The sequence below is a fragment of the Thermobia domestica genome, chromosome 3, assembly GCF_964235325.1.
Source record: "Thermobia domestica chromosome 3, izTheDome1.hap1.1, whole genome shotgun sequence".
In the NCBI taxonomy this organism is placed as follows: domain Eukaryota; kingdom Metazoa; phylum Arthropoda; class Insecta; order Zygentoma; family Lepismatidae; genus Thermobia; species Thermobia domestica.
This window is the reverse complement of record NC_137456.1, coordinates 82102327-82125322: the sequence shown is the minus strand read 5'-3', so window position 1 is coordinate 82125322 and position 22996 is coordinate 82102327. Positions and strand designations below refer to the sequence as shown.

The window sequence follows — 22996 nt, the reverse complement described above, 5'->3', positions numbered from 1 at the left end:
AGCAGTAGGTCTTGATTTGCAATATCAGGTCTTCAATAAATTTAGAAATATACCTATGCAACTAACCTTTTTATATAAGTGCGATCTATTTGGTCTAGGAATTAATTCGTGCGGGTGGACAAGAGATGGAGCAACGAACGGAGCGTCCCACAGTTCCGTGTATCCACACATGTGTTGCAAACCCCTGTCATCGCGTATCGTTCGTAGTATATGGCAGTGGATTAAAGCGTCAACAACACCAGTTTGTAGTTAAGTGAACATGGCGCAATTTGTGCCTGATAAAGTGTTTTTGCGGGGTGTCCTGCTGCATTACTTTAACATGCAGAAAAGTGCGACTGAAAGTCATCGTATTTTGGTGGAAGTGTATGGTGACCATGCTCTAGCTGAGCTAACGTGTTAGAAGTGGTTTGCACGGTTTAGAAGTGGTGATTTCGGCTTGGCAGACCAAGAGCGAGCTGGACAGCCAAAAAAATTTCAAGACGAAGAATTGACAGCATTGCTCGAGCAGGATTCGTGTCAAACGCAGGAACAACTTGCAGCAGCATTAGGCGTTGATCAAACAACAGTCTCCAAACGCTTGAAAGCCATGGGAATGATTCAAAAGATGTCACATTGGGTTCCACATGAATTGAAAGACAGAGACGTTGAAAGACGAAAAACCATTTGCGAATTGCTGCTTCAACGACAGAGCAGAAAGGGGTTTCTGCATCGAATTATTACGGGTGATGAGAAGTGGATCCATTACGAGAACCCTAAACGAAAAAAGGCCTGGGTGAAACCAGGTGAACCAGGTCCATCACAACCAAAACGAGATATTCACTGTGCAAAGGTTATGCTGTGCATATGGTGGGATATGAAAGGTGTGGTGTACTATGAGCTGCTGCAACCGGGTGAAACTATGAATGGAGAACGTTATCGACGACAATTAATGCGTTTGAAGCAAGCTGTGGCCAGAACACGACCAGAATGGGAGAACAGACATGATAAACTTATTGTTCAACATGATAACGCTCGCCCACATGTCGCAAAACCGGTCAAAACCTATTTAGAAAATGTCGGATGGGAAGTTTTACCCCACCCGCCGTATTCACCAGACGTTGCTCCTTCGGACTACTACTTGTTCGATTGCATGAACAACGATTTGATTGGACAGCGGTTTACTTCTTCAGAAGATATCGAAACATGGGTCTCTGATTGGATCGCTTCCAAGGATGAGGACTTCTTTCGCCACGGAATCCGTACATTGCCTGACAGATGGGCGAAAGTGGTGGCTAGCGATGGACAATATTTTTCTTAAGGTATTTATGTATTTTGTGTTTGTACTACAGCTTCAATGTGTGAGTACCAACCGCACGAATTAATTCCTAGACCAAATAACTTTTTCAATAAAGCTAAAGAGTGTTGTCAGGACATATTTAGGGTGTATATACACGCTTCTACTGGTGTCTGTACTATTGTTACTTTATTTACAATATTTGGTAAGGAATAAAATGTACTTGTAAATTCATAAATGTAAGGATATGATTCACAAGTCTTCATTGAATTCTATGTCCGTTTGACGGTATGAAATAATTTGTAGATTTTTTATGCAAGTAAACAAGAGAAAATAAGACAAAGAAACTACAATTAAATCTGGACAAGTAGGATCTGAGAAATCTCTATTACTGGGAATCTTGTTCTTGAACATTATCTCTATAAGTGAGACACCAGCTTTACAATCTACTAAATAAAACACTCGATATGTGAGATACTTCTATAAGTGATATTAAGTTGGTGCCTTGCGACATTACTTATCCAGGCTTGACTATGCTAAATGATTGTAACATTATTTATTCATTAATTACATATTTTCTTTTATTTTCTTTAATAGGCAATTCATCCCTTAATTCGTACTAGTCAAGTGTCTTTGAGTTCGAATCCAGATGCAGACTTTCGGTATTCTACGATCTACACTCAAATTGGAATTTACAGGGGTCGTGTTTTCGCCATTAAAAAAGTGAAGAAAAAGTCAATAGATATTACTCGCAAAATGAAGAAGGAACTGAAAATGGTAAGCGTAAAATATACGTTTCCCGTTGAAAAAAAAATCTCTTCTTCATATACCTCATTATAGGAGGCGTCTGGAACATACTAACTTATACAATTTTAAGCTTAAGAAATAATGCATATTCTGCATGTTATCATGGTTAACTAACTGAACAAATCATACCAATTTATAATTTATAGCCTCTATTTATTAATATCGATATTGAAGTAGGAATTTTCATGGAGTTTGATCATTGATTTAAAGTAGAGCTATTAATATTTTGTAGTCTTATAGTTTCACATGTAATATAATACATATAGTGTGCAGCTTTCAATATTTTCCTTTTTTTAAGGAAGACCTATTGTTAATCCAAAGGCTTGCTCTCTATTCTTCGTTAGCGTTCTTTTCATATTCAGGATGTGAAATTCAAGGTTACTATGTGTTACATACTTACTGAGAAATTAGATACATTCAAAAAGTAATCAAAACTATTAAATAATCTTCAAGTAGTCTACAAGTATTTGAATCTACTTTTTAATGGTGTGAAGCGATCAATATTGTTATTTGTGATTAATAATGTTAAAATATTTCTTTACAAACAAAACACAACAACGTATACTCATTTTCGGTGTTCATACAATGTGACCTCTAAATGCTTGAGTATCCTGAACAGTAACAGTAATCCTCCGACTTACATAATACGCGATTAATGTCAATTTGCAGCTATGTAAAAACAATCTCAAAAGTTACAAAATAGCGGTATGTCAACTATCATGTAAATACAAATACCTATATGTACTTTTATTGCTTATATCCGAGTAAATACTGCAGCATGATGTTCCATTTATAAAATTTATAAGATAAGCCTGCATAGCATAGTCGCTAACGGTGCCAACAGTCCAGCGTTCGAATCCCGGTAGAGATACTAGATCGAAAAGGTGTAACAGTTTTTTCAGGTCAGCCTTCCTGCGTGAGGTTTTCCTTATTCCTACCAAGCAAATGCCGGGATGGTAACTTGTTCTCCTTTCCTTTCTTGCTTCTTTCCTTTCCTGGGTAGTGTGCTCGCCAAAGGATGTCATCCCTTATACGTGATGGACTTAGGCTGTAGATGCCAGTAATACCTAGAAATATGTAATGAAATAAATACAATTTATAAAATAATACTGTGTAAATAGTATATATATAAGACTTCCACTCCTTCACTTCCACTTCCAAGAGAAGGACTGGAAGTCTGATGAAGACTCAGTTATTGTGTTGAAACTGTTACGTGATAGTGTTTTTTACATATTATCGCATAGCCTTGCTCAGTGTGTTATTATGTATTAGTACAAAATGGAAACAAGGCCTGATAGAATATATATAAAAGGAGCGATCAACTGAAACCCGCTAGGTATCATAATTCATGAAATAAATTTTATTTCGAGCGGAAACTTCTACACTATCTAGAGGCGTCTATGGTTAGCGTGCAGTAAAAATATAGTTCAGAAGAAGTCACCATGAATGTTGAGACAGTTGTCCCACTGTGTCACTAACTTACAAATGTCGTCCATGGAAAACTTGGACGGCTGACTATCAAATCAATCACGCACAGCGTCCTGAACCTCAGCGTCAGACTGAAATCTCTGACCTTTCAATGCCTTCTTTAGAGGCCCAAAGATGTGAAAGTCACAAGCTATGGATTAAATACTAATGCGTCTATCCGCAGCTATAGCCGCATTCACCTTTTCACGCATGTCTTCTGTGGCAAAACATAGGCTTAACCAGAAGGTGGATAATCAGTGGTTTGTTCACACCCCTTCCGAAACATTCTGGCCCAGTCCACCACTGTTGTTTTGGAGACACATGCATCCCAATACACGTCTTTCATACGCCGGAACACTTCAGCTGGTTGATAACCTTCGGCACTCAGAAACTGGATGACGGCACGCTGATCCTGTTTGGACGGTTTGGGGATCTTGAACGCCATCTTTCACTCGTTATACCTGCAAAACGGAAACACGTATCAACAACATTCCTACACCCAACACACAGAGATATGAGCAATTACACACTATTAAACAAACAATATCCTCCTACACACTATACCAATAATATATGGAACGAACAGGTTTCAGTTGATCGCCTCTTATATATATATATATATATATATATATATATATATATATATATATATATATATATATATATATATATATTGCAGTTTCTTACGAACTTACACTTAAGCAGTTTACTAATTCGGTTTAATATAAGTAAAATTCAAATTAGGTAGAAATTTATGGAATACATTACGTACATAAGTCGGGAGGTTACTGAACAGTAGTCCTAAATTTTACTTTATTTATTCTGGTTTAGGTTTCCTCATTCTGTAATTTTGTATATATGTATTAATTCATTATTTCTGTTTATTTAGTTATTTGTGGAGATCTCTTCTTCTGTTTCCTTGTTTATTTTAAGAATAAAGTGAAAGTTTTGAAATATCAAATAGTATAAAGTTATCAATTGTACTATTCATTGCCAAAATAGTCATAGATTACCAAAGGTTCAAATTCATAAAGTACCAAAATGCTATTGATGATGTAGATACAATAAGTGGATATATAAATTTTTGGAAAATGACTTGTAAAGCAAGCACTGAAACTATATCCTCGTTAAAATATCTTACTTTCATATGTTCCATAATGTATTACCAAACTACTACCTAAAAAATATTTTATTAACACAATTGGTTCAAATTTTGTTTCGTGTATTTTCTGTGTATATAGGAGAAATTCAAATTATTATATTTTTCGGTTATTGGTTCAAAAATAAATAAATAAAATAAAATAAAATAAAATTTAAAACTGAACATTGAATGCATAACAAAATTAAAGGAAGTAGTTAAAAATGTACTTCACATAAGCATCGAAATATTAACGGTAATTCAACGAAAACATTTCAAGGACGAATTGTCATCTTCCTCAATGCGTATTCCTTTAAAAATTACGCTTTTTGTATATAGAGGGATATATTTTGATTACTTTTCTCCATTACTAAGCTAATATTATGGTTCCTTGAACCACTGCTATTAAATATTCTTGTAAAAATCGGCGCTTCCTCTTTTTACATGTATCTCCAAAAAACAAACTTACAAAAAATAATAACACTGGTAATTATTTATGTAATTAAGACATGGTTTCCCATTTTACTGAATATTTTAAAATCATGTATTTTTGTTGTCGTTACAAATATTATCGGTGTTCAAGTAATGTTAATAAGAATATGCCAAGTTGGGTGTGCATATGTACTTAAATAACCGGCATCTATTTTGATTACAAATTTAGAAAGCACTCAAGGGGAATGAAAACAACACAGTTTTAAAATATTGAGGAAGGTGACAATTAGTCATTGAAATTCTTGCACCGAATTACGGGTTAACACATGGGAACTTGTGCCTCTTATTATATCAGGTAAGATTAAAGGAAATTCTTACTTGATGATGCTCATGACAGATTCCATAACTTCCGTATACTGGATACACTACTAGCAGTCAAGTAGATTGGTTCTGTTAGATGTTCTTGAACAAAAATTTACAACTTGAATGATAATGGATGTAACCGAGTCTATAAAATGTACTTGGAGTTTTCAATAGTCTTCTCATTTTAAATACAAAAATGTTTATCCTCTTAGATGCACCTAAATAACTTACCACTTTTTTACATATGTAAAACACAAAATCCCATGATTAAACCATTTTGTGATATCATTTTCCATTTCTGTTTTAAATTTTATTAAAAAACTAGGTCATTCAATTCGTTTACATTCCGACATATTATTTTACGTATTTGAAACGCGAATTAGTCAAGACTAATGAAAACATATTTTATAAACTCAGTAACGTCAATTATCTGTGAAGTTATGTTTTTGCGTACGTTTGACAAAACGTACATGCATCTAAGGAATTTCAATAATTAAAGATGAAAGAAATAGAAGCTTGTGAAACAAAAGTAGCAATCTTTACTGTTAGAAGAAAAAAGAGTAATTTTTGAAATAATGCACTATATCTGTTTCCAGAAAACATGAAGATGAGTGTGAAAACTTTAAGTAAGTGCAATTTATGCTCTGCAAGTAACTATAAGTGATTAACATGGACTAATACATGTGTCGCTAAGTGTTTAAAAGAGTTTAAGCTAAAAATCACATTAGATCCTTCAGTCAATGCTTATGAACTAATGTGTATGTATCTAATTTACGTTATATTAGTGAAAAATGTTTAACACTATTTATTCTGATTTGTTTCAGATGAGAGACCTGAGGCACGACAACTTGAATGCCTTTATAGGAGCCTGTACGGATCCACCAAATATATGTATTGTAACTGAATATTGTACTAGAGGTAGTTTGAAGGTAATAATGCTATATCAAAATTGCCATAACTAAATATAATACGGTTATAAAGAGTTGTCGAAATATTGCAATAATTGACGTTCTACTTGTTTATAAGCATAATGGCATACTGAAATTTACGGAGGGAATAGGTTAAAAATTGTCTTTAAATTTCATTAAAATTTCATTAAAAATTCATTAAGTTTGGTTTACGTTTTTGTTGTTCTGTTCGTGTACGTAGCATGTCAGTATATCTATGGTGATACTAGTAAAATTTGGATATTGTGGGATGAATTTGAAACATACACACCATTTTTCATTTCCGGAAAAAAAATACAGTTTAGCTTTGTTATAAGTGAATAAAATAATCTATTAAAGGTATTGAATGCTTAATCCTTTGGGGATCCTATGGTACAATTTGTACCATATGCACTTTTCATGGTACATTGCGTTATTTCTGTTCTATTTGAGCTTTTTCATCCGGGTTTTTTTTTTTTTTTCAAGTCCAGAGGCCTTGTAGAAGACATTACGTATGGTTTCAGACCATCCTGCGTCCAGACATAGGAGGTGATGAGTCATAAGTCAAAAATTTATTTTCTCATTTTCTAAGCCTATGTTCAATATTTTTTGGCGGGCTTATTTTTCTACGTAGAAGATTGAAATTTTGCACAAACATTCAGTCCACCGAGTAGTATTTACCAGATTTTTTTGTTCTGATGTCAGTGCTAAAACAGGGAGAAAACCAGAGGGGAAAAGGGGTAAAAATAGAGAGTTTTAACCCCCAAAATCCCGTTTCTCTCATTTTCCCGCCTCACATACATGATAGGACCACGTGAGTCATACCGTCTGAAAGGCCGTTCCATTCTGAAGAGAACGACGGTCGAATTGTTATTCTAGGGTAATTAGGGACGTCTCAGGGATTTTTTGAAAAATATACTTCTATATAGGGTAATATGGAGCATTGTCGGTATATATATATTTTTGGCGGGCTTATTTTTGAACGTAGAAGATTGAAATTTTGCACAAACATTCAGTCTACCGAGTACTATTTACCAGATTTTTTGTTCCGATGTTAGTGCTAAAACAGGGGGGGAACCAGAGGGGCAAAGGGGTAAAAATAGGGATTTTTTACCCCAAAAATCCTGTATTTCGTCATTTTCCCGCCAAAAAAACATGATAGGACCACGTGAGTCATACCGTCTGAAAGGCCGTTCCATTCTGAAGAGAACGACGGTCGAATTATTATTCTAGGGTAATTAGGGCCGTCTCAGTGAATTTTTATCCAAATATACTTCTGTATAGGGTAAAAGTGGGGCATGGTAGGGAATTTTTTCTGGCGGGCCTATTTTTTCACGTAGAAGATTGAAATTTTGCACAAACATTCAGTCCACCGAGTAGTATTTACCAGAAGTTTTTTTTCCGATTTCTGCGTAAAAATAGGGGAGTCCAGAGGGGCAAAAGTTGAAAAAAGGGAAATTTTGCCCCAAAAAATCCCTTTTTTCAGGAATTTCCCGCCTTAGATACATGATGGAGACATATGAATGGTACCGCCTGAAAGACAGTTCTATTCTGAACAGAATGATTGGCGGATTATAGTCCTAGGGTAATTGGGAATGTCTCAGGAATTTTTTTCCCTGAGATCATAGTGTTTTATGGTACTTTGGGGCACTGTGGGAATTTTTGATAAAAATTCTCCCGCCCTTACTATTCAAGATAGAAGCTTGAAATTTGGCACACACATTCAGTATACCAAGTACTATTTCTCAGATTTTTTTAGATGGCTACGATCACACAGGGGGGGTCCAGGGGGGGCTAAAATTCGAGAAAAAAAAATTTCCCTCCGAAATTTTTACTTTGACATTTTTTCCCGCTTCTGGTATATGGTATGAGCACGCAAGTGGTACCATTTGAAAGCCAGCTCTATTTTGAAAAGAATGAGGTATGAACCATGATCCTAGGATAAATAGTGACGATGCAGTAGCTGCTTGACTGAAAGTCTAAAAAATAGTCCAGAAAGCTAGGATCCCAAAAGGGTTAAGCCATCTATATTTTAACCCATTTACTTATAAGGGAAATTATTTTTCAATTTTCTTTGGAATCAAGTCGGAATTTGAATGGTCTGATTTTACTGATTCCTTTTCAACTCTCGTTAAATGTACTTGTTTTATGAAAATGAATTTGCATTTAAGTAGATTTACTTTTAAATTATATTTTATTATAAAGTATTAAAATTATATATAATACGGTAAAATTTACTTTTTACGAAGTAATATATTTGGAAAAAAAATGAGTGAAAATTTTGGAGAAAATTGAAAAAACTATTCCTCTGTAAATCAATGGGATAGAGATTCCACAGGTATCGTTAGTAACTTCTTACATTTTCCTATAAATCATAAATATTCCATTTATGGGCATGTAACTATTAAATATTCTACAGCAAAACAAAACAAACTTGATAATATAATTCAAATTCATCATTCATTCGTCATTGTAATTAGATTTCTTAAATTCTTATTAATGTCAAGTAAAGTCACGCTGTAATGGTGTACATGCTGCAAAATGACTTTCAACCTTCAGAAGTAAAGAAAGAACCGGGATATTGGTCTGGAAAATATGACTCAATTTTGTATCAAGAAGTGAATCAAGAGTTATGTTCGTATATAATTAATTAATTTATGATTAGATTGCAAAGAGAATTATAAAATGTATGTAAATTTCCGTTTGTTGATAGAAATCTTGTTCACTTTTGTGTTTCAGGATATATTAGAGAACGAAGACGTGAAACTAGACAATATGTTTATAGCATCACTAGTCGGTGATATAGTCAGGGTAAGCTTTTTATCGTTGTTTACTATTAGGAAGGAATCACAGTTAATCAACTCTTATTTTCATCAAGTTTACTTGTATGAAATTACTTTTGTAAGTTGGCACAAACAAATTACATATAATATTAGTCTATAGTGTTTGCAGAACTCACTTTGTAACTTTATTGATAAAGAACAGTTATTTCACAAAGAAATTGGAAGACTGTGTTCTTGCTTTACCTAATTATAAACAAATCGCTAACGAAAGCGTGTATCCATCTGCAGAATTTCTCTTCTCAAACACTTCAAGAGTAAGACAACTCTTCAAATAATATCTATATCTATATCTATATCTATATCTATATCTATATCTATATCTATATCTATATCTATATCTATATCTATATCTATATATATATATATATATATATTTCTAATTTAAAGAGGACAGATATGTTTTTTTTTTTTTTTTTTTAAGTTACAACGAACTTCTCAAGTTAATTTCAGCTCTGATTTTTTTTTTTTTTTTTTTTCAGAAAAGAAATTATGTGGAAGAATGCCTTCTTTGCTGCTGATTGTCCTTAAATTAAAAAAAAAATCAATGCTTCCCTTCCAATCTTTCTAATATCACTAACATACGCTGTATTTTCTCAAGTACTATTTTTTGTTAATAATTAAATATACGTAAATCCAGAAAGAACATTTTGTGGGAATTCTATTTCAGAAGGAAAAATTGAGAAAAATAGCTTAGTAAATCAATGTGTTTTTCTCCTTCCTTGAAATATCTAACTAAAACTTTATTCAACTTCAAACTACGTCGTTTATTTCAGTGTATTTTTTAAAGTTTATTTGCGTAGCTGCAATAATACTTCCCAACCATTGCTGCGAAAATTACACTGAACTTCATTGACGATTCAATAAACGTTCTCAGTTCGAACTACTGCAAGTTTTCGATCTTGGAAAACCAAGAGTTCAACAATAACCATTGCGTGGATAAGTTCATTTTTCAAAACTCGAAAGTGAAGTCGAAGTAATTCAAAAATCATTGGGGAAAAATACGAGAGAGAGGAAATAGGCGAGTAAATACAGTTTACATTTATTTATCAAACAAGTGCACTTGCTTGACTTATTTCTTTCTTTCCTCTCTATGTAGTGAAACCCATCTGAATACAGTTCATTCTGGCTTTGGAACTACATATAAATTAAATGAATAAATAAATTTTAAAAATCTGACAATACAAACACTTTATTATTACCAATCTGTGTTACAGTTTCGGCTATATATCATTATTATTATCAATCTGTTTTACAGTTTCGGCAATATATCATTATTATTAATATACCAGTACACTAATTTTTATTAGAGGTAGTTTTGGTAATATTTTATTGCCTTCGTCAGGCGCTAATAATGAATCTGATGAAGACAATGACGTATTGCTGAAACTTAACATAGATTAGTAGTAATATGTTTGCATTGGTCAGATTTTATTTTTAAGTGACACTTATCTATGTTGGGCATCATTGATTCCATTGAAAAGTAGCTAACTAAACTAAAAATAACTAACAGAAAATAAATATATTTTGAAGTGTATATATATAGGAACTATTTCTGCAATATGAAAACATCATATATAATAAATATTCCTCTTTGTCATTTGTACGTTATGTTCTAAATGCAATTTCCCGCTAATTAGCTAGGACATTATGTTCTTTACTCTGTTCTCTCCCCCACCTATGACGATAAATACAAATAAGATAGCCAGTTCTAGAAAATATTCGAAAATATTCATACTGTTTCATCCCTTTAAGATGTCAAACTAAAAAATGACCCTGTTGTGCATATGGAGACTGCTACCTACTTATGGTTGTTGACGAACAAGCAACGAAACAAAAAATAAAAGAACTCTTGTCCTGTTATGTTATTTTTGTTTCTTTTTAACAACATGAATCTCATTTCTTTTGTTCTAAATTTCCTGCAAGTTCTCTAGAAGAAAAAGGATCCAAAGTCGTGACGAAAACAAAGGACACCCAAATCGGACTGAACTAAAGTGCGAAATTATCTTCCAATATAGAATATGAATGAGAAGTCTTAATGGACTTAATCTATCGATAAACCCGGCGACAATAGGCATAAAAGTAATAAAGAATACACCTACTGCTGTATTTTTGGAGAAGTTACTGTCAATTGACATTTTTTTTTCTTTTTCCCTTTCTTCCTTCAGTTTACTGATTTTTCAGAAACACACAATAATAGAAGATTGTCTAAATATATGTGTAAGAAATGACAATCATATATATATCCAGCATACAGAGGAAAATTTAACATTAACAGTAGACAAACAACTTTGCTTCAATGCAACCGAGTTCCAAGATAGAAAGCCAACTTACTGAGTAATAAGTAACGCATAACTTAAGGGTAAATGCAGGTTCTACCAAAATAAGGCAAAATTAGGCACGTGGCCAACTAAGGGAATTAATAGGCTAAGTTAATAAGTTTCATTCTATTTCGTTATTTCAGCAAACGTAGTTAGAAACGTTATTTTCAATATGTTGTTTCTACTTGCCGTTCTGTGCTCTGCCATTCATAAAAATAACTATGAATGTAATTAACTTATGTTTTTTTACAAATAAATTTTTAATATTAAATGTTCAAATTAACAAAACCAGTTTAGGTTTTTGAGTTACAACATACTCTTCATTGGTAATATATAGGCATGCTAAAAATATATAAGTGTAAAATATGCCTTTAAATAGTTACGAGATAGAGGATCTATTTTCACTATTATTTGTATGTAGTTAAACTCATAATATACATTTTCTTATTCAAAGTCTATATTCCATTTGCATATAATTACACATTAGCATTGTTCTACACTGTACGTCAAATTTATACCATCTTGTAATATATAGGTTTCCGCAAAGTCAGTTTACTCAAAAAAAAAAAAAAAAAAATTACATATGAAGTAATTACACTTCATGCTAAGTTATATGTTTGAGCGATAGGATTAGTCACATCGTGGTCTGACTTTGGCAAAAGTGCAGTCGTTATTCTTTTAGCTACAGTTGTTGTTTTGTGCTGAGTTTGTTGTGTTTAAGGAAGTGTTTGTTTTTGTGACGTGTTGAAAATTGCAGTAGCACTTAAATACAGAAGAGAACAACATGTAATAATGCTGGAAACATTGAATGATTCCCGTTTACTTGCGATTTAACACCATGTGATTTAGCTTTCTGGGGAAGGATATGGTATTTTTCTCACTACTGGCAGCTTTGAATGCACTGAAAGAATCCATTATCAAGATATTTCATGTCGGCAACAACGATAAAATTTTAGTGCATCGTATATGCTATTCTGGTGCTGATCGTTGTACACAATCTTGCAAAGAATGGAGGATTATTGAGCAATACAGCTGAAACTGTTAATTTATGAAACTGACTCTTGATTTTTTTTTATTTTTATTTATTTATTTATTTATTTATTTATTTATTTATTTTTTTTTTTTTTTTTGTATGAAGTAAACTGAATTTTTCACTATCTCGTGTATAGAATATACAATAAATAAATGTGTTTTTGATTAAATTATTGGTACTCGTAGAACTAACTAATTTGAATAAATTATTGTGGTTTTACAGGGAATGATTTATCTACACGATTCCCCTATACGATCACATGGGAACTTAAAAGCCAGCAATTGTCTAGTAGATAGTCGATGGGTTCTTAAAATTGCAGATTTTGGTCTGCATGAATTTAAAAAAGACGCCGAAACCAGTCCTGGTGATATAGTGGATCCTCAACGAAAATGTGAAGGTAAGAATTGCTCATGTCACCAGAAAAGCGTGTTTTATTCTAAGAATTCTCTGTGGTTTTAAGAATTAGGCAAAATTAGTAATTTTGTTTCATTTATCGACTCAAGCGCTTAGTTTATACAATTTATACCAAACCATACTTCCCTTTTATAGTCTAGTTGTAATATGTTGTAAAATGATGGGAATAATTATTGTAAGTAGAACATTATAGTCGTGTCTCTTGAAAGAAGCCACATCGGTAAAAATTTTATTTTTATCGCTACAAATTTAGAGAATAAAGCTTACCACTTGTACTAATTCTTAAAATTCTTGGCTACATAATTAAACATATTTATTTTCTTTTTAATTGGTGGTGGAGAGGTAATAAATTGTGGTATAGGATATATCACATATGTAAGTATCAGATTGGAATAAGGAAAGAAAGACAAATATTAATTACTTTCCTCTAGGTGTTGTAAACTTATTTTATTTTATTTATTTATTTAGTTAGTTAGTTCAGAATTTATGGTGGAATAATTGTTCTAGATTTACCAAATGGAAATATGGCTGAGAAATAATAATCTTTGATTTTACAAAATATTCTTTGCTCATGTACTCATAAATATGAAAAAAAAAATCACACTTTGAAACAATTTAGGTAAGTTATATTTAATTTTAATATTGTGTACAGTATTCCTAATTATACTTTTTTTTAAATCCTTATGTTTAGATCTACTATATCGTGCTCCAGAACTTCTAAGGGACCCAAATGCACCTCCTTGTGGTACGCAGAAAGGAGATGTCTATTCTTTTGCTATTATCCTTTATGAAATTCATAGTCGCCATGGCCCTTTTGGAGAAATTGGAATGACGCCAGCAGAAATTCTTCGCCGAGTCATTAATCGTGATCCTGTGTCGCCTCCTTTCAGGTTAGTTCCTTTCTATTGCTCTACAATAACCTAACTAATCAATACAATTTCATTCCTTTATTATTAGGAAATGAATATATTGGTTATAGTCAGATATAAGCGTCAAGTAAATTAATTGAGGATCGTTTTTTCAAAACTCGATAGAGCAAATTTGGAAAACAGAGGTATGTTTTTTTCTGGTATACTTTTTATGCTACCAATCGAGTTGTGAAATCAGAATTGACAAATATCGAAATGTGCCATGTTTATGGAATACTAAATCATGAACGTTTTGTCAGAATTCGATAGAGGTTATCTACAATAAGAACAAAAATGCAATTGTTGTAAAAAAGATGTTTTGTGCTCTATCGAGTTTTAAAAAAACGCTCCTCAATTATAATGTGAATTGCTCGAGGAGCAATCTTATCAATAAACTTAAAAGGTACTCACTTTTGGTCCTTCAATGTTTAAAATGTTACATTAAATGTCAAATATTTGCTGCCAGTTGTCAGCATTGTTGAGATTAAGATAGGGAAAGGGAGTTGCAAGTTGGTTGGGTAATATTAAAATTGAAGTATCCCCTCTTTCAAATGAAAATGGTTTTGTATGCTTTGTGTGTGTGTGTGTGTGTGTGTGTGTGTGTGTTTATATGTGAACGATGAAGATGTTTTGATGAATTTCACTTTATCGATGTTATGCAAGTGTTTTCAGCATAGACATGACAAAGGCGAACATACACTAGACTGAAAGAACATATTTGGAATAATTCCAAATACAATGTTGCTCAATATGAGGTTTTCCAAAACACCTGATTGACACAAAGCAATATATCGATAAAACTCAAGCTAATCAAAAATTAATCATTCATAAGAAGACAGATATACGAGATTTTTTCATGAGAACGAGGAGATCAAAATTAAATTTGGACACAAGCATTCTTGACAGAAGTTGAAGTAGCATTATTGATACCTTCACCGTCGTTGCCAACCACTGAAGGGTAACAAAAATTTAGAGTGTATTCTGTAAGAGAGCTAGATGATTTTATTTATTAGTATAAACATTTAACTTCAAAATTTCTATTCACTCGGTCCTAACTAGTTACCTTTCCGTATCTTAGTTTTGAAAATACAGACAGCTGTCAACGAAAATTAGACGTTTAGTATAATTTTTAAATCCAATTTGAAGAAGCAAAAATGATAACGTTTAGAGTATATTGATCGAATAAATTAATTTACAACTTTGTTTCCTTTATTTATTACATACTCGAAAATAGCGAAAGTAACTTCTCTTGTCTTAATTCTTATGGTAATATTCTCAACCGGACTTTAATTCGCTTTTCCTGGCAGTCATTTTCGGTGGTTTGCTTCTGAAAGATGATCTTGTACAATTCATAAATGTGTTCCTCCTGGTAGTTTGAAGTTCGCCAAACAACACGACGAATAAAATCGCACAAGTGTATAATAGCCTCTGTATGAACTATCAGGACAGCGACAGCGAACGTTTATTGTGCGATTATATGACTTTGAGAATTGCGTATGGTGGTGCTGCAAGAGTCGGGGGGGGGGGGGGACCATTCACCTGAAACATCACTCTCATGGAAAGTGTAGTATCAATGATCATTGGCGACATATACAATGGGAGGCAGAGAGTTCTCACAACAGACGTTTCCCGTGTGTCCCCATGAATATCGACATTTGTTGAAGAAACACCATATTTGATATTGTAATGATAATTCAATTCAACTTTGAAAACAACACTAAAATGTTCAATACACAATAACACACTGAGCAAGGCTATGTGATAATATGCATAAAAAGAAAAGTATCACGTAACGGTTTCAACACAATAACTGTGTCTTCATCAGACTTCCACTCCATCATGAGAAGGAGTGGAAGTCTGATGAAGACACAATTATTGTGTTGAAACCGTTACGTGATACTTTTTTTTTTATATATTATCACATAGCCTTGCTCAGTGTGTTATTGTGTATTACTACAAAATGGAAACAAGGCCTCATAGAATAGTTAAAATGTTCAATTGTTTATACGTTTTTAGACAGACTTTATAATAAAAGGACATGCAGTACTTCTATATCCATTTCTGCTTTGATTGTAGATAATCACATCAATACTTTTAAGGACCAAGCAGAGCATCAATTTTATCACTGTTGCCGTATTGCTTTCCTTTCAGAAACAAGGAATTTTACAATACAAACAATAAGTCTATTTTGTAAGGTTATTTGTAATTCAATCTTTTCCTTTAAAGATCTCATTTTTGGAACATGTGAAATATAGTTTATTTTATTACAAAATTGCATGTTAGAAGATTAAAAATGCTTTATGTATTTTATACAAATTAAATGTATATAAAAAATTACTATATACGTGTGTGTGAATGCGTACCTTAAATATTCGTAAAGAATAAACTGGATTTGTAAGTAGATATACCATGAGAGGAAAACAGTAAATGCCGGGTGTTATATTCGTACCTGACGTTCACATATTTTAATTAATAATTACTAATGACAAAGGCACTATATATATCGTACGAAGTTCAACAAAACTCATCAGATCTGGACAGGGCCGTGCCGTGGAAAATCAGCGCCTGGGGCGAGAGTATACGACGGCGCCCCCATACATATATTCCAAGTAATTTTTCCTATCTTTTTTCCTTTTTTCTCCCGAATTTTTCGCCCCCTTACTTCGGCGCCCGGGGCCGTCGCCCCCCCCCCCACGGTACAGCCCTGGATCTGGATGAAACTTGGCAAGGTGGTACATCTTCAGCTCCTATACAAGCTTGTGAAATATTATTATAGTGTGCAGGCTTTTTTGATTTCCAAGTTATACTTAAAGTAAAAGTGAAATCAAGGATGATATTTTTACTACTATGCGTAAGTTTTACTTGTTTCTTGTTCTTTACTTTGCTTACACGCATGTCCTCATTACGTTTGTCAAGTGGTTTAATTATCTATTGATAACATAAATTCATCAATAATTTGATTCGACACAAAAATAAATATATGCATTTTATTTTACACTGTTTAAGACTTCCCTATACTTATGAAATAACACTTCCAAAATTAGTGAAATACAACCAAGTGCAAATCCAGCAAGTAAATTATGAAATAAGTATTGTAAATGGTTAAGTGAGAGAACAACATTTTGACAATTGTCATTATACAACAGCTTTTCTTTAATTCTGAATTTAAGCATTAGTTCTTCGTACCATTTGCTACGAAAGCCACCTTCTAATAATCTCGTGAATAATTCATTAAATTTTGGAAGGAACGGCGAACCTTTAGAGAAGTACAATGACATATATTGAATAGCTACAGGTTCTTCAACTATATGCAGAAGCGGTCTTCCATCCTTAAACAATTCCTGTTCAACCATAGCAATTTCAATCAGAATGCGGTCCATAAAACGTACGCTGTTTCTACGATAAGCAATGCTTTCTAAAACTGAGTCGGGTTTATTAACTGGAGAGTAGCGTTCATACATCTTTATTACGTGTGGGTTTGTTGAAAATTGCAGAGCAGGACTGTCTATTGGGTGACCACTGATAGCTAGACCACTCTCTTCCACATCACTTAAGGTTGCCATTTCAGGATAATATAAAGGCTTGGTCATTACTCGCGTTAAGTAGCTTAGATAGGCTGTGGTTATAATAAGACTAGAATACGAAAGCACAATAAATATTATTCTTAAAACTGAGGATTTGGGCTTAACGACTGATATTTGCAAAAGAATTGCATATGTATATATAAATGGATTTCTGGGAACAAGTGATATTTCTTTTGTAAGGATATATTTAGGCCTAACGAACAAACTAATAGTCACCGAAATTACCAATAAAGAAAAAAACGTCAATGTCCATACTTCAGTGTCAAAGGCTAATTTAAGAACATTCCAAAGAGGAATCTCCTGTGCTGCAGGAACAGCAAATGACATGGGTATAAAGTCAACAACAACACTATAATCGAATACTTGTGTATATTGTGCAATTAACATGTAAGAATTAGCACAAAACTCAATTTTTCCTGTTTTCGTTTCTTCATACAAATGTAGAAAAAGCCGTCGTGAGTCATTTTCAAACGAAGATATGTCATAGCTGTCCAGTGTTAAGTTAATATGTTCAGCAACGTTTAGTATAAGATTTCCATCCACCCCTCCTGTTATAACAATACGCTCTTCTTTGGAATCTTTATTCGTGAGAACTAAAGGATATTGATACACCACGGCATGCCTTATTATGTAACCACGTAGATTTGTTAGCTTATCTGAAAACAATGATCCTCTTTTTGATGATGTACTATAATAATTACAGGGTATCATAGACACTTTCCCTTTTTCATCTCTTCCTTGTACTTCAAAGGGATCAAAAGTAGTTCTACAAATTGCTTTACCGCAAGAAGTGAAAAGAACAGTGTTTATCATCTTATGTTCCCATGCATATTCAAGAATTACTGTGGAAATGCCGGTTTCATTGGAAGCCTCTGTTAAAATGATAAATAGCATGCTGTTGGGATTCCAATTACAGCACATATTTAGCCTCAAAAAATCTCGCTTAAATGTGTATCTATTAGAAGTCACAATGAAGGACAATTCATTTTTGAGGACTCGGAGTGAATCTTCGGTATTTCCATCACATATGTTTGTTTGATAAATGATAGGAATATTAAATTCAGTTTGAATAGAATAGGCAATGAATGTCTCTAACTCATATTGAGTAGAATCGTACAGTATTGCTTGTCTGATGTCAGAGAAATATGGCCTTCCTTCGGAGAGAACACAATTTCGTAGTTGATTTAAGTAGTCATTACTGTCTTCTCGTATTCTTAAATTGTCGTTAAAGAGCTTTAGAGGAATTACTGATGGTATCAAGTTCATAGCCATGATGAAAAGGAATATATAGACAGTTGAAGACCTGGAAGAAAAAGTATTAAACAACATAGTAAAATTTAATATAGTGCAATTCTTTCCACCTTAAATATCAAAAGTGACTATAATATTCGATTCTAGTAGAAAAGTGACTCAACTCAAAATCGTCAACTTTTCAGAAGAATGACTTGAAGATTGGCACCATTGCAGATTCACATTGGTGGACAAATAACACAATTACTCCTTGAGGAGAGGAAAGAGGATGTGTACCTTCACCTACGATGTTCTTATACTAAATTTCCTTAGCCTTTAGGACCATTTGCAACATTATACGTCAGTAAGGATCATCTTAGAGTTGTGTCACTTTTCTATTAAAGAGGATATATATATATAAAGACAGACATTTGTATTCTGTTATTTTGAAGGGTTTGTTTAATAAACAAAAGAAAATTCAATTTCCCTGCGAGTAAAGTGTAAGGGAACAACTCAAAAATAATGAGAGGGAATTCTTTAGATTAAATTGAGTATAGATCCCTTAAATGTGTTTCCTATTATTGACTTTTATTTAATTTTTGCTTAGAAATTGTCATTAGCTTACATCTGAATGTGTTCAAATATACTGTATGTAGTGTATGTGAATATTTGTATGTTTGTATCTATATATATTATTATTTTTTATATTTGTGTTTAAGTTAATTAGACTATGTTAGTGTAAACGTAATTAGGTGTGAGCCAAGGTACTTTTTAGGCATTAGCTTTAAAGATAATAAAATAAATTAAAAGACATATCGTTACATAGGTCTTTTTCAAACACGAAAAAAGTACCTCTTTCGGGATGGTAGTTTGCTGCTTAACTTTCTCAGTTGGCTTCGGCTCATTTCACTTTCAAAGAGGAAGACGATATATCTTGCTTATCAAAATATATTACCAAAATAACGCAACATATGTAACGGAATTTTTGAAAACATTTTTTCAGATGTTCCTGAGATTTAGGAAGCGAGTAAACAGTTTACAAATCTCGTCCCCCGTTTTGGAGTACTCGTAGAAACGATATAAGGTTCACTAGATCCTTTTTCGAGTTTAAATTTTAGAGTTAAATCTCACTGCCTCATTTTGTTAGAAGGTCATTATCTATTTTAGCTTACTAGATAGGTTAATTAAAAATACACTATGTATATAAGTTTATGGATAATTCTAATATGTGTAACGCTGAAACTAGTGAAATTAAAATATACTTCGGCAGGATATTGGCAGACTTTAAAAGCATTATTCTTATTCACAAGTGGTCGCAGCATAAATTGAAAACCTTGCGAGATTTATCTTCAACCTCATTAAGATCATCATAATATTAGTCACATAGATATCGATCAGAAATTTAGCACATATATTTCATAAGAAAACTTGATCTAATAAATGCTTCCACGCAAAATCTACACGAGGAAAAGATTTGAGGTCTTGACCTGTCGGAAGTACTTAAATCTACGCTTGACATGCTCTCCTTTCTGGCTTTGATTTTCGTTTCTTTTCATTTATTCTTTTTTTCTAAAACTGTCTATGTCCTAAAATACGTGATCAATTCAATTAAGTCATCCTCTTTGTGTATAATAATTTATTGTTTTCAGATAAGTCCATGACCGATAGCTATATAGCTAACTTGAGGTTGTGAACCTGAGTTTTCCACCTTTAGCCCAATAAAGTTTTTCTATTGATTTTCATTTTATTTCGTTATTTAAGCTATGGATACAAGTTAATACCATGATGCTTTCTGTACAACTCATGACCATTTCATTGCTTCTTTCGTGATATACTCTGTATGTAATAATTACACACGTTCTCACACCTAAAAACATCATATATCTATATTATAAAATTGAAAGTCACTATGTTTGTAACTCTTAATCTCTTGAATCACCCTACCGATCTCAATCAAATTTTCAAGATAAATGAGGTTTGATGAGTGTTTTTCTCTATTCACTTTGACGGTAGAATTTAGGGGAGGGGTAGGAAAGGGAGTTATAAAAAATAAACAAAACTTAATAACTCTTGAACCACCCAACTGATCTCAATCAAACTTTCAACATAGATGAGATACGGACCTGGGATGGTTTTCATCATTTCAATTTGACGATGCAAAGTAGGAGAGGGGAAGGGGGGATATATTAAAAAAATTAAAATGAAAGTTATAAAAAGTGAATAAAACTTAATAACTCTTGAGTTACCAGACTGATCTCGACCAAATTTTCAATTTAGATGAGGTTCGGACTTGGGATGGTTTTTATCATAACACTTTGACGGTGCAACTTAGGGAGGAGGAGGGGAAAATATTTAAAAATGATTGAAAATGACCGATATTAGTGTCAAATTTATAGTTTTCGGGGTCGCTGGGAAGAACAGTGACACTTCCGACCCCGTTTAAATCCAAATCAGCCCCGTAACTTGGGGCAGGAGGAGGGAGAAGATATACCTGAAAATGATCGACATCAGAGAGAGCTTCAATAATAATAAAAAAATGACTGACTAAAGGAACATATTACTAATTTTTCTTATTTTAACCCAGAGAAACGGGTAATAGACGCTATTTATTTCAAAAAGGAAAAAGAAATTCAGCTTACCCAGTAATCCAACGATAACATTTTTTATGTCTCTCCAACATTATTGTACATGTAATAATGTTGTACAAAAACGAAATAATTTGAAACAAACCAATTGTTAATTTACATAAGATCTAATAAAAATCAACATTTACAGTTACAGTATAATATAATTTAGTTCAACACTCTTCGTATTCACAAAATACAAAATTTTGTAGCATCTGCTGTTGATGCACCAAATTGTAAATTGATCGTGTAATATGATTACTTAACATGTTAATGATTTCTTTAACTCTGAAATATTAAGATATGATGCACGAACATCCACCTGCATGTACATCAATGATCAAAACTTTCAACTTTAAGGTGCCTTAATTATATTATCGTAATATGTTTGCTAAAGGAGTGGGTTATTCTGTGGGAAACAAGTTGGAACATTCATTAAGTCATTAATTTGTTTGAAATTTATTATGGCGCAATTAAAAGTACAAAGTGAGGTTAATTAACATTGATTTTTTGGTACATAATTTGTGCATTGTAGATTATGAACATGGACTTTGAAGGTTATGAAACAAAATTACTGTCAATCTTTCTTACTATTAGTCAACCAATTATATATATATAAGACAAAAGACCACCGAGTAAACAAAATCTTCTTCCTCTTCCAGTTCATCTCACTAGTTATGTTATCGTCTCCGCCACACCTTGTAAGGATAAATTTGCAGTATAAAATAATGTTTACTAATAAGTTTACTGAGAATATTGATTTATTTAATTAATAAAATTGTAGCAGGGTTGAAAACTCCCCCTAAAAATATTTCTACAATTAATTTTCTCTTCTTATTACTATAATTTATTTTACAAATATCCTTTCCGTTTTCTTCTCTTTTAGACTAAATTTCATTCCTGTTTATAATTTTTATCGTTTCTTTCATTTACTCTCTTTCTTTTCCTTTCTTCATATATAATCTTTCTTCTTTCTTCTACTGTTCTATTTCTTATTATCTTCTTATCGATCATAATCCTTACTCCTTTTCCAGGTATCAGTCTCTTCCTATGTTCTTGTTGATCATGGTTTCCTCTTCTCTTCTTTTTTTCTCTTAAACTACTTATTGTACTTGTCTTTCATCTACTCCAGTTAATTTCTTTCTTCTCTTCTAAAACTGACCTTAATAATATGCATACGAAAGCTACTTTATATATAAGCTACACTAGCATATACATACACTAGCCTTTGGCTAGCTGAGGCTCTGTCCTCAGACCCACTATTTGCTCGACCTGCGGCCTCGCATTTCTTATGTAGCAGCCTTTGCATCAAGAGTGAATTTCGTGCATTTGCTTTTAATATTTCCTGACTTTGGCCAGCTGGAGCCTTTGCCCCCAAACTCCCACGTTTGCTCAGCCTACGGCCTCGCACCTCTCAAACGCACAATTCTACCGAATTTCAAGTTTCTTTTCCTATTTCAACTATCTAAAAGATAAAATTTGTATCCCAAGAAAACGCCCCGTTTAAATAACATGGGATTTTTTTTATCCCCTCTTTAGACTCCTTAAAGACTAAAAATATTCACTTTTCGCAGTTTTACTGTGAATTAGTCTAGAAAGGATACAATCATGCCAAATTTCATGATTATAATCCTGC

The 22996-nt window shown here is 32.8% G+C and overlaps 1 protein-coding gene across 1 annotated transcript in view; it reads left to right on the top strand.

Annotated features, from left to right (window-relative positions):
* The window catches only part of LOC145680557 (guanylate cyclase 32E), a 966530-nt gene that overhangs the window by 909132 nt on the left and 34402 nt on the right, over window positions 1-22996 (top strand). The window contains exons 11-15 of the mRNA XM_081751189.1: window positions 1871-2050; window positions 6305-6409; window positions 9146-9217; window positions 12823-12997; window positions 13706-13904. Of these exons, the coding sequence (XP_081607315.1) occupies window positions 1871-2050; window positions 6305-6409; window positions 9146-9217; window positions 12823-12997; window positions 13706-13904 (731 nt within the window). The remainder of the gene's footprint in view (window positions 1-1870; window positions 2051-6304; window positions 6410-9145; window positions 9218-12822; window positions 12998-13705; window positions 13905-22996) is intronic.